This window comes from Abramis brama, assembly GCF_963993115.1.
Source record: "Abramis brama genome assembly, chromosome: 1".
NCBI lineage: Eukaryota > Metazoa > Chordata > Actinopteri > Cypriniformes > Leuciscidae > Abramis > Abramis brama.
The window spans coordinates 63,250,426-63,267,587 of NC_139963.1; the positions used below are offsets into that span (position 1 = coordinate 63,250,426).

The 17,162-nt window shown below is 39.8% G+C and overlaps 1 protein-coding gene across 1 annotated transcript in view; it reads right to left on the minus strand.

Annotated features, from left to right (window-relative positions):
• Positions 1-6,780: 6,780 nt before the first annotated feature.
• The window catches only part of LOC311081974 (uncharacterized protein), a gene marked incomplete at its 3' end in the record, with an annotated part of 102,380 nt that continues 91,998 nt past the window's right edge, over positions 6,781-17,162 (minus strand). The window contains exons 4-8 of the mRNA XM_084112716.1: positions 10,395-10,481; positions 10,139-10,167; positions 9,131-9,199; positions 8,872-8,958; positions 6,781-6,831 (exon numbers count right to left, since the gene is read on the minus strand). Of these exons, the coding sequence (XP_083968842.1) occupies positions 6,781-6,831; positions 8,872-8,958; positions 9,131-9,199; positions 10,139-10,167; positions 10,395-10,481 (323 nt within the window). The remainder of the gene's footprint in view (positions 6,832-8,871; positions 8,959-9,130; positions 9,200-10,138; positions 10,168-10,394; positions 10,482-17,162) is intronic.

Genomic DNA, 17,162 nt, shown 5'->3' on the forward strand with positions numbered 1-17,162 from the left:
TTTGAAAATGGTCTCCTCGTAAACAATGAAAGTGTGAATCTCTGAAGACCATAAGGTCATGTACATGCGTACTACATGTTCAGTCTATAGTGTTTCATCGCCATCTGATGGCCTGGCAGCAGAATACAGTGTTTTTAGTCATTTTCGCGGATCCATGTGAATGGGGATCGTTTTGACAATGGTGTCGTTTGTACGTGGAAAACACCAAAGGAAAGACTTCTCCGTTTTAAGCATAACTGGGTTGTAACAACCAGACAAGAGAAAATGTGATCAGGTGGTGTTGGTCATGTTTCCACATAATCATCATTTGACCTGAATGACTGAACTAATTTATAGTCTAATCTCTGAGTTTGATTTACCTTATTGATTACAGCTGCCCTGTGATTCTACAGCATAAGATACAGCATTTTCAATATAATTCTAAGGATTTCTTAAAGTTGTTCTGATAAAATAAATCTTTCATTAAGAGTGTTTACTTGTGTTAGAGAAACTTTAAATAGTACTTTATACAGTACAGACTGATTCAGAGCAGCTTCACTGGAAAAAACAGAAAAATAATGACGCAAACAGATTCTCCTGACTCCTGTAAAGACAATAGAGTCATTATTCAGATCAATTCAGTTCAGTGGTGATTTGCTTCAATGACTGTGTAAGGTTAATCAATTATGAAATGATTTGGCAACTCTTCCCCTCATTCTTCAGCACCGAAACAGGGCTGAATAAATGGGACTAAGTGGACTCACGCCGGTCTATTTCCCACACGTCTCACTATCTCTGTAGCAGGAAAATTCCAAAAACAGTGAGAGCGAGCACAATGCTGACTGAGCACAGTGCTAAATGTGATGTTCTCCGCTGTGATTATCAGTTGAGACTCATTAGAACGTCTTTCGCCGCCGTTTATTCTTAAAGCGGTGTGCCTCTGGGTGTGTCACTTTCTCGGGTTGCGCTCATGCAAGCCACATTCATCAAAGACTAGCCCTCTCACTGGGAAAGTGCAAGCTCTGCCTAGCTACATTTGCAGACCACTAGGGGCTAACTGAGCCCATGACAGCTGTTAAAGCATAAAATAAGGTACCACAAATTAGTGAATTTGAGCTTAATGTGGGTATATTATCAGTAAAAAGTAATCATTCAAAAAAAATTAATCATTAAAAAAAAAAAAATCAGCCATATATATCAATGCGATTCATAACCCACTAATGTTGTGCACTAGAGGGAGCCACAGGACTGCAAATTCTTCAAGATCTGAGTTTAAAGGTGCTGTATGTAACTTTTTCACTCTACTAAAGCATAAAAATAGCATAATATGTTTATAAAGCTTGGAAGAGCCAGGACATTTTTTAATATAACTCCTTTTATATAAAGAGTGTCATATACACCTAGGATGATTTGAGGGTGAGTAAATCATGGGATAATTTTCATTTTTGGGTGAACTAACCCTTTAATACGCTTAAAAAAGTGGAGATGATCGTGGACTTCAGGAGAAACGCCCCAGCATCATTCCCACTCACCATCATGAACAGCAGTATTTCAGCACCATCTCTCGGGACCTGAAGGAGGAGTTCCACATTGACTCTTAGCAATGTACTTCCTTCGCCGGCTGATGAAGTTCAACCTGTCACAGGAGCTGCTGAAACAATTATTTTCTGCAATCACTGAATCCTCTGCACTTCTAGAACTGTCTGGTTCAGCTCAGCAATCAGATCTCAGAAGACTACAGCGGATAGTCTGCTGAGCGAATCATTGGTACAATAAAGCTCTTTCTGATTCTGAAATATTAGATATAATGGCAGTTTAATTGAGTCTAATGGGCTTCTGTCTGTTTAAATGTGAATTATTGTCATTTGGAGTTTGATCAGTTTTGGCTCATTTGAACATTCCATCAATGACAGTCTGTGGGATTTTTCAGAGTTTTTGATCTTCATTTTTGGAAAAACGTAAGTCTGATCAGTTATGAAAGATAAAGCAGAAAGAGAGAAGAGAAAGTCCATTGCTCACTGCCTCTGAATACACATACAGACAAACCACAGGAGGGGTGGGATGTTGATCAGTACTGGCTTGGGATGGGCGTCATTAGGCGTCTCAACCAATGAGAGCATTTGGGGTGAGCCGCAGCGCGGAACAGAAAATACCTGGTGCGGACAGAAAAATGGAAAAAGATACCGAACTCTTAAATGGACATTTTCATTTTAAATCTCTTCCACACGGCAGAATTGATAGAACCAAAGTTATTTGTAACCACTGCAAAGCTGAATTTTCTAATTTTCTTAAAGCTGAATAGTCTGAAGTATCACTTAAATGCAATGCACACCGTTGATACCAGCAAATCACCCACCCAAACAAGCAGTGGAGGGAGGCTTCGGCAGACTACGCTGGACGCAGCGTGTGGGAGAACTATAGATAAACAAAAGAAAGACAAGCTAACAAATGCCATAGCGAAGTGGGTAGCTACAAACTGCAGGCCGATTAGTATTGTGGAAGATGTCGGTCTGAAGAACGTTCTTAGGATCGCAACGGATGACTGCACGTATGAGCCTCAGTAGTATTATGATTCACCTTGTGTCAAAATTATTGATGGCTTTTTAATTAATGATGATTGATGGGTTTGACGTTTTGACCTTGCCCCTCCCCCCTGTCCTTGACCTGCCTTAGCAGTGACCTTGTGTGTAATTGAATAATATGATAATTGGATAATATGTCTATGACCTTGTGAGTATAAGGGGATTCATTGTTTAATATCTGAACTTTGATATAATGGAAGTTATGAGGGTTATTTTTGAGCTCTGACATCAGGATGTGTGTGATATAATGGAAGTTATGAGGGTTATAGATATCAGTGTGTGTCGCATGCAAGCATCAGCATTGAGCTCCCTCCCACCCTCCACATTCCAGAGCGCAGGGGGATTGCTGGGGACAGTGGAAGTGAGAAAAAGAGGTTTTCTAATTATGCTGTATATATCACACTAACTAAAGTTGAAAAACATGCTGTTCTTTAAAAGTATATAAATTAAATGATTATAAAATAAATATATAATATAAAATAAATATCTTGCTAATTTAACTAAAGTTGAAAAACATGCTGTTCTTTAAAAGTATATAACTGAAATGCTTATAAAAGAAATATCTAACTAAAAATCTACTGAACCAATTATTTTAGATTTAGATAAACAAAAATAAAAATAAAATCATCTTACATTTTTAGAGAGTTGAAGAAGTAGCTTCTAACATATCACGTATGAATGGGCTCACAAAAATGCAATGAGTTTAAAGTTGTAATACAAAAGATCCCAGAGTGTTTACTGAAGCGCCTCTCACACCAGCGTTTGGCAGTCTCTGACTCAGAGGGGTGTATTCAGTGATCAGAATGAGACATTTTGAATGTTGTGTTAGTGCTAAATTTATTTCAAAGTGTAATCTTAAAAGTTTAAATTATATCTTTTAAAAATAAAAAATGTTTTAAATTAAATTCAATGAATTATTAAAAGTCTTAATAAAAACAAATATCCTACAACAATGGTCTGTGGAAAAACTTGACTTGAACTTAAAGTATATTTTTTATTTATCAGGGGTATGTAAAATAATTCGAAATTTGAAGTGTCACAAGTCGATTTTCGAACGTAAAGTGACAGCCCTAGTAAGCAGTTTTTCAGCAGAATGCCGAAATATTTTAACATGTCGTAAATTTCAATTGTTAGATAAATCATCTAACTATTATATCTAACAATCAACAGTTATATGTGAAACAAGCTCAGTCGCATTAGAGTTGGATTCTTGTTTATTTTGAACATTGTTATTGAACCGCATGTTTAACAGTGCTATTCTTCTCGGCCTCATCAAAGTTCACACAAGTCACAAAGTTTACCCGGAGCATACCGACTCTGAAACAAGACCAAAATATTAGCACGTAACATTTCGGACACCTTTGTTTTTTATGCATCTTTGATTTTGTTTGCATTTCTTCTGAAACGCACTGTTTTTGAAATTGTTTACCAATTTTTAACATTACCATGATCAATCTATTGTAGTGTGTCTATTTTCCTTACACTTTGAAAAACTTCCTAGAACTTCCTAGTCTTCCTAGAATGTCGGCAGCTGGTAGAAATTTCTGTTGCCTGCACCACCTAATCTACAGGAAAAGAAAACATTTACAAGAGTTGCGAATGTGCGTTTTGTATGTTGAAATGTATGTTATTAAATTCAAAATGCCATGAAACAAAGACAAGGACACATCTTTCTATAAGTGACCCTCAAAATCTGTGCATACAACAAAACACAGTGCATCAGTGTCCAATGATTTATCAGAAAATTATTTTTGTCTCTTTGTTTGAAGAAAGAATTAAATCAGCTGGTGCTCAATAACTACTGAAGTTATTAAACACCCCTGAATTCGGTAATGACTTGTTTTACACAATATTGATATCACGTTTTAATTTTAACTCAATACATTTGAATGCGCTGAAGGTCAAGTCAAGTCAAGTATATTTGTATAGCGCTTTTCACAATACAGATTGTATCAAAGCAGCTTCACAGTATTAAATTAAAATAATACAACAAGGTTTGTTTCTAGTGGAATTTATTTATTTATTTATTTTTTTTTTTTTTTTTATTTATTTTTTTTTTTTATTTACTACAACAACAACAACAACAACAACAACAACATGACATTCAGAAAGACAGGAACTACAAAACGACAAAAAGAACAGATGAGATGAACAACTGTTCCACAAAATGACATCATCAAACACTTTCACACTCCGACATTCTAAACGCTTCCCAATGATCTTCATTGAGAGCTAAAATTCAGCACTTCTCAGTCTCTAGTGGAATTTATTGATTGATAAAATAAAATTAAATATCCCCAAAATATCCCCAACTGAGCAAGCCAAAGGCAACAGTGGCAAGGAACCGAAAAACTCCATCAAGTGACCTAATGGTGTCCTAAAACTCCATCAGGCGACCTAATGGAGAAAAAAAAACCTTGGGAGAACCCAGGCTCAGTCGGGGGCCAGTTCTCCTCTGGCATTTATGAACTAGAGGCCGGATTGTAGTTTGAACTGTAAGATTAAAAATATTATATGAATGCCTGGCCGAAAAGATGCGTCTTTAATCTAGTTTTAAACTGGGAGAGCGAGTCTGAGCAACGAACAGTATCAGGAAGGCTATTCCAGAGTTTTGGAGCTAAATGTGAAAATGATCTCCCTCCTTTGGTTGATCTGGATATCCTAGGTATGACCAAAAGCCTCGAATTTAGTGATCTTAAAGAGCGCGATGGATTATAGGGCGATAGAAGATCTGTTAAATAGACTGGAGCTAAGCCGTTCAGGGCTTTATAAGTCAGTAGCATTACCTTGTAAATAATACGGAACTTTATAGGTAACCAATGCAGTGATGATAAAATCGGTGTTATATGATCATATTTTCTTGATCTAGTAAGAACTCTAGCGGCTGCATTTTGGACTAACTGTAGCTTGTTTATTGAGGATGCAGGACAACCAGCTAATAAATCATTACAGTAATCTAGTCTCGAGGTCATGAATGCATGAACTAACTTTTCTGCATCAGAAACTGATAGCATATTACGTAGCTTAGCAATGTTTCTAAGGTGGAAAAAGGCTGTTTTTGTAACATATGAAATATGATTTTCAAAAGACAGGTTGCAATCTAGTATAACACCCAGGTCTTTTACTGTAGAGGATAAAGTAACAGGACATCCTACGATGTTAAAGTTGTATTGTAAGAGGTTTTGTGGGCGTTTTTTTGAACCGATAAGTATTACCTCTGTCTTGTCTGGATTTAATAAAAGAAAATTACGCGTCATCCAATCTTTTATATCTTTAACACACTCTGTCAATTTGGATAATTTAGCGTTTTCATCCGGCCGTGATGAAATGTAGATTTGAGTGTCATCAGCATAACAATGGAAACTAATTCCATGTTTCCTTATAATATTTCCAAGTGGCAGCATATATATTGAGAATAATACAGGGCCTAACACAGATCCCTGCGGCACTCCATAGTTTACTGGAGTTATGATCGATTTTTCTCCATTCAAATAGACAAAATGGTAGCGGTCTGATAAGTATGATCTGAACCAGCTTAATGCTTGTCCTTGAACACCAGTATAATTTTGTAGTCGATCTAAGAGTATTGTATGATCTATAGTATCGAACGCAGCACTAAGAAGGTCTATAACTGAACTTTAACATCTTAATATTTAGTAAAATTAACTTAAAGCATGCGCAAAATTAAATACATCCCATCCTTTCTAAATGTTTGTTACAGAACTTATTGCGAACAATTCACACAAAACCTGATGGAGAGCGACTGCCCGTTGAGTTCTGGCGATGCTGGGCACAAGCAGCCACAGGTGTGTGAGTGCGCCACGGGCAATGAGTGTCGTTTAAGAGCTACGATAGATTGTATGTTTAAAGATCATTTCAGAGGCCAGATGGTTGGCTTGATGTACAGGATCATCGATGTTGCGTGTGATATGAAAAACGATTGTGCTCGGGATACCAAACGTGTAACAAATCTCAAAAATGAAATGGATGTCGTAAGGGGCATGACAAATTCATGGACTGATGTTACCCCCATGTTTTTAACACCAAAAAGCCGATCGGTGTAATCCTCAGAAAAGTTCTGTATGTGTTGTGTGAATGGAGTCACACAAATACTCTGTATGTGTACATTTGTAATAGATCTTTATTTATTAATAGATCAAGATTTTTAACACACATTTGTCAAGAAAAGCTGAAAGAAAATACAGTCAGGTTATGTTGGTCATGTGTTGATAGGGACATAATCAACCTTAATTTTCCCTGACGGAACAAGCTAAAGAACACAGAAATAAGTTTTTAGAGAGCATAAAGAGAAGCTGGGAAAGTGTTTTGGTTAAAAAGTGTTGGAGTTTTGAGTTGATTATTAAAAAGAAACCAGTGACTTGGAATCACTTTAGTGATCCTCTACCTCTCATGATGCCACAGTGGATACAGGCAATAAGACAATAAGACGTGAAGCATCCGCTGGAAGAATGGGTTAATTGTGGGATCCTGACACTCAGTATGCACTAAAGATACACTATGTGTGCAGTAAACACTTTGTTACTTAGTCAAATATCAGTTTTATATATTATATTTCTGTAAGCTAAGCTATACCGGTCGCCGATTACGTTCCCCTCCCACGGGTGTAATGTTCTCAGAGTAATATGATACGTTACACTCTTTCTCAATTGCCAATATCCACTTTTGTGTCCTTACATATAATCATATAATCTATGTGATCAAAACAACTTGCAGTGACCCAAAAGGAGTAGGCAGAAGCTTTGCTTATTACACATACTGTACATTTCAGTAGATATTTTACATTTCAATTGTCTTTTTCAGTGGTTCTTTAGGGCTTCCAAATTACAAAAGCACAGACGTTGACATGTAAAACATATATTGCCAGCATCAAAACGGTACAAAATATTATGTATGAAGAAAAAAAACCTAACATTAAAATAAGCTAAAACAACAAAATTCAACGATTTTTTAAATTGTTTTGGAAACCATCTTGGAAACCTGGATATACAAGATAGCCTAAATTTAAAAATGGGATTTTCTAGACCTGGAAAAGAAGATCTAAAACCAGTATGGTTAAACTAATACACATACGTTTCTGCCTAATTGTTGTCTTTTGTCCTCTTTGTGTTCTGGCTTTGAATTCTAGCGCTTTCAGAACTATTTTAATAACCTTTGGTCTTTAGTTTTAATTTAGCAATGTGAAAGTGTGACTACATATTTTCAGGAGTATTTTCAGCGCGGTGAACTCACTGTTGAGGTTTGGAAGAGTTTATTAATTTATTAGATAAACACGTGTGGTTAAAGAATAAAGAAAGAAGAGGAACTGACATCTTAACCCACACAGAACTGATCATCTCTGAACCCAGTTTGGACTGAACCTGCTAAAACAAAAATAACTTATTTAATGGATAAATACAAGTATTTGTCTGGTACCTTTTATTGGATGCTGAATAAGACAAAACAAGAGAAAATGAACTTCCATATATTGTAGATCCTTTATGTATTCCTTAACATGGTTTTAAGGAATGACAACATTTACATTTACATTTAGCTGACGCTTTTATCCAAAGCGACTTACAATTGCTATACATGTCAGAGGTCGCACGCCTCTGGAGCAACTAGGGGTTAAGTGTCTTGCTCAGGGACACATTGGTGTCTCACAGTGGATTCGAACCCGGGTCTCTCACACCAAAGGCATGTGTCTTATCCACTGCGCCATCACCACCCATCATGTCAACATGTCTTACTCTTGCAATGACAACTCTTGCAATATTAATAAGGTTATTAATGCCATAATGTACAAATAACTCTTTTTATGTACTTATGGGACTAAATAATACGTATATTTTAAAATGTTTTGTCTTATTCAGCATCCAATAAAAGGTACCAGACAAATACTTGTATTTATCCATTAAATAAGTTATTTTTGTTTTAGCAGGTTCAGTCCAAACTGGGTTCAGAGATGATCAGTTCTGTGTGAGTTAAGATGTCAGTTCCTCTTCTTTCTTTAAATGTTTCTCTAATAACATGTGTGGTTAAACTAACAGAGTTCTCACACTCAGCAGAAACATGTTTCCAAACCTCAACAGTGAGTTCACCGCTCTGAAAATACTACTGAAAATACGTAGTCACACTAGTTTCACATTGCTAAATTAAAACTAGACCAAAGGTTATTAAAACAGTTCTGGAAGCGCTAGAACTCAAAGCCAGAACACAAAGAGGACAAAAGACAACAATTCATTACAATTTGTTTGTTAAAATGTAAAAGACATTGAAAGTATTAACAATGAATGAACCCATTCTTGTTCACAGAGGCATAAAGTTGACTGCAGTTCTCCTGAGCTCCAGCTTTTGCTCCTCTGATGGAAGCATAAGTCACTTTATCATCACAGCGAACCTGAATGAACATCACAGTTGTTTCAACCCACAATTATTACAGCATGTTGTTTGAGCTCAATTCATGAAGAACTGCATATAATCACACAAATCAAGAAGAACTGCATATAAGAGGAAAATATACAAACTCATGTTGAGAGAAGCTGGACAACATCAAGGAAGTGTTCGCTCACCTTGTTCTTTTTGCTTCGTTTTTTACTGAACGCAGCGACTTCAGTATAAGTCACATCATCGGTCTGCTCCTAAACATCAATGGAAATATGGAAAAATCAAGCCACTAGATGGCGATGAAACACTATAGACTGAACACGTAATACGCATGTGCATGACCTCATCATCTTCACAGATTCACGGTTTTGTCGTTTACACGGAGAGCGTTTTCAAAAACTTGCACTTTGAAACCCGTTTTCAAAACTTTTCAGGCACCTAAAACGCAGTTGTCATGTAAATGAAAGGCCCAAACACATAAAAGGTTTTACGTTTTTGGTTGAAAACGGTGTGAACAGCCCCTCAATTACAATGAACTGGCAAAACATGAGGGAAAATAGAGCGAGTTCTGGTGAAAACTAAGTGAATATTTAATGACACCAATAGTAATTTCTCGCTATAAATGACATCACAAGTGGAAAACGTTGATCAAAAATGTACATTTACACACAAACAGCCGCAACTTTCCGACGCCATCTTTATTTTTCTAGCTCAACTGTCACAGAATGGAAAGCACAGGATTGTGGGATATCAAAGGCAGTGAAGGATAGATCTGTGCTGCCCTCAAAACTCGATCAGACGAAGGAATCTCAGCAGACAGAAGTGAAACTAACATTGCATTCAGACGTGTTTTTCAAAACTTTGCGTTTTCAGGAACACAGTTGTCGTGTAAACGAACAGGCAAAACGCATACATTTTTTTACTGTGTCGTGTAAACTCATCAACGACTAAACAAGAGGGCGTGGTCACTGTTAACAAGGAGGCGGGACAAGAGGAACACATGGCCAACACAAATAAAGACAGAGCCATGTGCTCAAACACAACACAAACAAAGACAGATTAAACTAAGACAAGACTGACAGAACTGTCTGCTGAGAACCCTGACATTTTATAATCTGAGTAATAAGAGTGTCATATTTCAGGGTCAGTCCTTATGAACATTAATAACTCATGGATCAACCTGCAATACTTACCAAAGAGTCACCAGTCCCTCTTCTGTTGCCTGAAACACAATGTCACGGGAAAGTTTATGATCAAACACACACACAGTCTCTAATGCAGATGACAATCAGTTTTTAAAAGAGTCTAGAAGAATCTAGTGCTGTAGAATAGAAACATTATTTTTGTTAACTCGTTGATATCTCTTCACTTTTAGAGAAATAAATTTGTCTAAATTACATATTTATTTTAGATGTTTTTGTCTGTTGTTACAAAATATGAAAAACTCACCTGCTCTTTTTTTACGAATCACCCAGAGAATAAGAGCCAGAAGGAGAAGAGCGAATGAAGCGGCAACAACAATCACAACCACAATCCCTGAGAGAGAGAGAGAGAGTATAGAGAGACACATTCAGCAGGACTATATTACTGTGTTTAACCAAATACATAAAAATGGCACATTTAATAGCATAATTATCCGTATTTATCATGTAAATTGATGCTTGTGATGATGATTTTTATAGAAATTGATATGTATTGAAAGCCATCTGTACACTAACAGACTGTACCTCATATGTTCACTAAATGAATGTGACATGATTGTTTAGGATTGTCTGGATGAGAATGATGTGTCTGACATTTAATGACAGTTACTTTTTACATTACGGTATTAGTTTTCATGTTTATGATTGTTGGTGATATACAAGAGAATGGAATTAGAAAGTGACTGTGAACACAGGAAATCTCGCGAGACCTCAGAATAAGCATGGCGGACGTTTTTGGAAAGGTTTTACTCGACACGTTGTATAAACATTTGTGCTGTTGCCACAAATCAACAAGCTGATCCTCCATCTCTGCTGTCCACATCAATTTCACTTTGTGCTGCGCCATGTCCGTGTTTTAATATGCTCTTGTTCATAGAGATTTTTAGATGGATACTGAGGCTTTTTAGGTTGGGTAGAATCTGAGATCTCTGACCTAGTTTGTTTGCCCGTTTCCAAGGCTACAATACACTGTGTTTCCTGCTATCTGGCATCCTATGGGATTAATATCCTGCCATGATTCAAAACTGAAAATAAAGTTCTGAAAGGTTGAAACTAAGTGTTCGAAAACTCAAAATCTTACAAAAAAAAGTTTTGCAAGATCGAAAAATAAGTTTTGCAAGCTTGCAAAATGTAAAAAAAATAAAAAATATCTCTGCAAACATTATGTTGTTTTTGAGATTTCCTTCTTCAGAACTGCAACATTTTTTTACGATGTTGCGCAAACAATTTTTCAGAGTTTCAAATTTGTCAGTGTTCTCCCACTGTATTAGTTTGTTTTCCAGGTTTGAAACCTTGTAAATGGTGATCTGAAAACTGGTGTGCGAATGTGTGAAAAAAAGTTTTGAAACTCTGAAAATAGAGTTTTGCAGGCTTGCAAAGTGGTAAAAAAAATTAAATCTCTGCAAACATAATATTGTGTTTGAGTTTTCCTTCTTCAGAAGTGCAACACTCTTTTTTTATGGTGTTGTGCAATCATTTTTTCAGAGTTTCGAATTTGTCACTTTTCTCCCAGTGTATAGTTTGTTTTCCAGATTTGAGAATTCAAGATTTACCTTGTAAATGGTGATCTGAAAACTGGTGTGCGAATAGGTGAAAAAAAGTTTTGAAACTCTGAAAACTGAGGTTCGAAAGGGCACAACTTATTACATTACATTACATTTGCACTCCTATTGCAGACTATTTTTTCAGAGCTGAGTTTACAACACCCACTTTGCGGAGATACGCCCTCACAGTTGCGAGCTTGCGACTCACGTGATTTGTGGCAGCGTTGTCACGCAGCTCTGCTCTGAAACTCTGAAACTCAGACTGAGCGAAAATGAAGCTTCGCAACTTCGCAACTTAAAAAAAGCCTGGAGGGAGGGCCTTCTGCTATTGGCCAATGCTTTGCTGTCTGCTGACGTACAGTCCAATCACAAGTCGTATTTACTGGAAAGGTGGGATTGACCGCCTGCTCCGCCAATGACGAAAGCGCACAGGATACGCTAACAGGATGCACGGCTTTTTAAAAAGTATCTTTAAAATAGAATATTCTGAAAAAGTGACGTTTCCATTTTTGCTGATTCACATTGGTATCAAAATAGGTAAAACACATTTCAAAATTACATACACCATTATGTTTTTGTAAAGATCACATTAGTTAACTGTAGGCCTATAAATTACAATCAGATTATAACAGATTATTATTTGATAACACCATTCAAAAGAATATTCAACATGAATGCCCCATTATGTTTTATGATTATTATTTGTTTTTTAACTACAATTGTATTCATAAGTTTTATTGGCTTTTTTATTGGCCAGCAGCAGTCCTTAAACAAACATAAAATACACATAATATACACTAAATATTTTTATATTTTTGCCCCATGCATTCATGTTGAATATTTGAGGGTTTTTTTTTTTTTTTTTTATGCTTGTTTTGCATATTAAACTTTTTATAAATGCCACCTCTGATGCAGATTCTGTTTTCTCTGCAGTGGGAACAATTTTTTTTTTTTGTTGATACTAGTCAATTTGATTGGTAAAAGTAGGCTAATATAGTGACTTAAAATGTATAGAATTTGACTTGAAAGATGACAGTTAGGGGGAAATTGCCTTTATAAATGTTTAAAAAAATGCAATGAGAATCAATTTAAGATTATTGGTTCAGAATAAATGACTTTTACAACACAACAATTGAACAGTTTACTTAAGTTAGTTATTGCACCAATACAGTACTTGAGATTTTATTATAATATTAGGCCAATGTACATGACTGAGTCGCTCGCTGTGTGAGGAGAATGATTTGCCAGCTGAGGAAAGTGAGTCGCTCGCTGTGTGAGGAGAGTGAGTCGCCAGCTGAGGAAAGTAAGTCGCTCGCTGTGTGAGGAGAGTGAGTTGCCAGCTGAGGAAAGTAAGTCGCTCGCTGTGTGAGGAGAGTGAGTCGCCAGCTGAGGAAAGTAAGTCGCTCGCTGTGTGAGGAGAGTGAGTCGCTCGCTGTGTGAGGAGAGTGAGTCGCTCGCTGTGTGAGGAAAGTGAGTCGCCAGCTGAGGAAAGTAAGTCGCTCGCTGTGTGAGGAGAGTGAGTCGCCAGCTGAGGAAAGTAAGTCGCCAGCTGAGGAAAGTAAGTCGCTCGCTGTGTGAGCATAGACTGTGTGTGAGGCGAGTGAGCATGAGAATTTCGAGAGTGAGAATTTCGTCATTGGCGGAGCAGTCGGTCAATCCCACCTTTCCAGTAAATACGACTTGTGATTGGACTGTACGTCAGCAGACAGCAAAGCATTGGCCAATAGCAGAAGGCCCTCCCTCCAGGCTTTTTTTTAAGTTGCGAAGTTGCGAAGCTTCATTTTCGCTCAGTCTGAGTTTCAGAGTTTCAGAGCAGAGCTGCGTGACAACGCTGCCACAAATCACGTGAGTCGCAAGCTCGCAACTGTGTGGCTGTATCTCCGCAAAGTGGGTGTTGTAAACTCAGCTCTGAAAAAATAGTCTGCAATAGGAGTGCAAATGTAATGTAATAAGTTGTGCCCTTTCGAACCTCAGTTTTCAGAGTTTCAAAACTTTTTTTCACCTATTCGCACACCAGTTTTCAGATCACCATTTACAAGGTTTCAAATCTGGAAAACAAACTATACACTGGGAGAACAGTGACAAATTCGAAACTCTGAAAAAATGATTGCACAACACCGTAAAAAAGAGTGTTGCACTTCTGAAGAAGGAAAACTCAAACACAATATTATGTTTGCAGAGATTTTTATTTTTTTTACCACTTTGCAAGCCTGCAAAACTCTATTTTCAGAGTTTCAAAACTTTTTTTCACACATTCGCACACCAGTTTTCAGATCACCATTTACAAGGTTTCAAACCTGGAAAACAAACTAACACAGTGGGAGAACACTGACAAATTTGAAACTCTGAAAAATTGTTTGCGCAACATCGTAATTTTTTTTTGCAGTTCTGAAGAAGGAAATCTCAAAAACAACATAATGTTTGCAGAGATATTTTTTATTTTTTTTACATTTTGCAAGCTTGCAAAACTTATTTTTCGATCTTGCAAAACTTTTTTTATAAGATTTTGAGTTTTCGAACACTTAGTTTCAACCTTTCAGAACTTTATTTTCAGTTTTGAATCATGGCAGGATATTAATCCCATAGCATCCCGGGGTGTGGAAATACTATTGGCTGAACTGGCAGTGGGCGGAGTCACACAGACCAAAACAAAAACGCCTCGGTTACGACTGTAACCTCGGTTCCCTGAAGAGGGAACGAGCGTTGCGTCGAGAATGACGCTATGGGGAACGCTTTGCGTGATGACGTCTTGAAGCACATGTAAAATCAGTCCAATGGTGTGGCGGAACGTCAGAGGCGGGTGACGTCACGTACCAGGAAGCTATAAAAGCCGGCCCGAAACAGAAAACGAAAGCTTCGTAAAAGTCTGAAGTCGAGCTGACAGGCATGAAGGAGATATGGCAAGGCGACGCAACGCTCGTTCCCTCTTCAGGGAACCGAGGTTACAGTCGTAACCGAGGCGTTCCCTTTCAAGGGAACTCCCGTTGCGTCGAGAATGACGCTATGGGGAACGTCTATACCAATGCCTCCATAGCTACGAATGTCTGTCCTGTGTGTAATCTGGAGAGCAGCACTAGGAAGACAAAACATGAGACCCTGGAGCAGAGTCTAGATCCAGAGAGTAAAACCTGACGAAAGTGTGCGGTGAGGACCAGCCTGCCGCATCACAGACGTCCTGTAAAGAAACTCCTGAAATAAGGGCCTTAGAGGCCGCCATACTCCTCGTCGAGTGCGACCGGACAGCCAAAGGAGAAGGCTGCCCAGCCGCCTCATAAGCAAGTGAGATAGCCTCGACCACCCACTTACTCATCCTTTGCTTAGACACTGGACCTCCTCTGTTAGGGGACCCAAAGCACACAAATAATTGATCACTTTTTCGCCACAGGGCAGCTCTGTGGACATATGCGTCTAACGCCCGCACAGGGCAAAGCAAATTATTAGCCTCCTGGTCCGCATTTTGAAAGGGAGGAGGACAGAAGGCCTGCAGAACAATAGGTCTGACCACATTAGTGGGGACCTTGGGGATATAGCCCGGTCTCGGATGAAGAAATGCTTTGATCATACCCGGAGCAAACTCCAAGCATGACGGAGCAACCGACAACGCTTGGAGATCCCCTATTCTCTTGAGAGAGGAAATAGCAAGAAGGAAAAGAGCTTTCAGCGTTAAAAACTTCTCAGGAACCTCCTCAATAGGCTCAAAGGGGGCCAGGGACAAGCCTTGTAACGCAATGGACAAGTCCCATGGTGGCACCCTAGAGCGAACTGCAGGCCTCAGCCTCCAAGTGCCACGAAGGAAACGAGATACCAAAGGGTCTTTCCCCACAGACATTCCACCCAAAGGAATGTGGTAAGCACCTATGGCCGCCACATAAACCTTTAAAGTGGACGGGGTTAGACCTGCTGTGAACCGGTCCTGCAGGAACTCCAGCACTGTACCAATTGGGCAGTTAACTGGGTCCAACCGACGGTCACTACACCAAGAAGTGAAGACTCTCCACTTCAGGGCATAAAGTTTCCTCGTGGAGGGAGCTCTGGACTGTAGAATGGTCTCAACAACCTCAGTTGAGAGACCTGACTCTATGAGCTGGGCCCCCTCAGAGGCCAAGCCCACAGGTTCCACAGTTCTGGGCGGGGGTGAAATATTGAGCCCCCTGCCTGGGACAGAAGGTCTCTCCTGACGGGTAACTCCAGAGGATGCCCGTCGAGGAGGGAGACCAGATCGGGAAACCATACTCTGCCCGGCCAGCGCGGGGCTATAAGAAGCAGGCAAACCCGGTCCCTGCGAACTCTCTCCAGAACTCCCGGGAGCAGAGCAACTGGGGGAAAGGCGTACAGACGTAGCCTCGGCCACGTCTGAACCATAGCATCCAGTCCAAGAGGAGCTGGATGCGTGAGGGAGAACCAAAGTGGACAGTGAGACGTCTCTCGAGACGCAAACAGATCCACTTGTGCTTGGCCGAACTCCCTCCATATCAGCTCCACCACCTCGGGGTGGAGCCTCCATTCCCCGGGCCTCGGCCCCTGCCTCGACAGAGTGTCTGCTCCTATATTCTGGACCCCGGGGATGTAAGCTGCCCTGAGTGACAGTAACTTCCCCTGGGACCACAAGAGGATATGGCGTGCCAAGTTGGATAACGGGCGCGAGCGCAAACCCCCTTGGTGGTTGATATAGGCGACTACCGACGTGTTGTCCGTGTGTACTAACACATGGTGTCCCCTGAGATCTGTGATAAAGCTCCTCAGAGCCCGGAAGACAGCTAACATCTCTAGGCGATTGATATGCCAGGAACGATGATGGTCTTCCCACAGACCTTGAGATGAGCGACCCTCCAGGATCGCTCCCCAACCCGTGAGGGAAGCATCCGTCGTTAGCAGTTTGCGACGACAAGGAGCTCCCAACACTGGGCCCTGGGACAGGAACCAAGGTTTCTTCCACATAACCAGGGCACGTAAGCATCGCCGCGTGACCCTGATTGTGCGAAATGGGTTGCCCCTCGGGGAAAACCCCCTGGTCCTGAGCCACCACTGCAGGGGCCTCATGTGCCATGAGACCCAACAGTCTCTGGAACTGTTTGACAGTGAGTAGCTGGCCTAGCTTTACACTTTTCACAGCTGCAAGGATGGACTCTATACGTGGCGGTGACAGGCGCGCCTGCATCGACACTGAGTCCCAAACCACGCCTAAAAAAGTGGTCCTCTGGAGTGGAGAAAGCACACTCTTCTTGGCGTTCAGCCGTAACCCCAGCTCTTTCATGTGGGCGAGAACAACATCTCGATGTTGAACCGCCAACTGATGCGACTGAGCTAAAATCAACCAATCGTCGATGTAGTTCATGATGCGAATACCCTGGAGGCGCAGCGGCGCCAGAGCTGCATCCATGCATTTGGTGAAAGTGCGGGGTGATAAAGCTAGGCCGAATGGAAGAACACGATATTGGTATGCTTTGCCCCCGAAAGCAAACCTCAGGAAC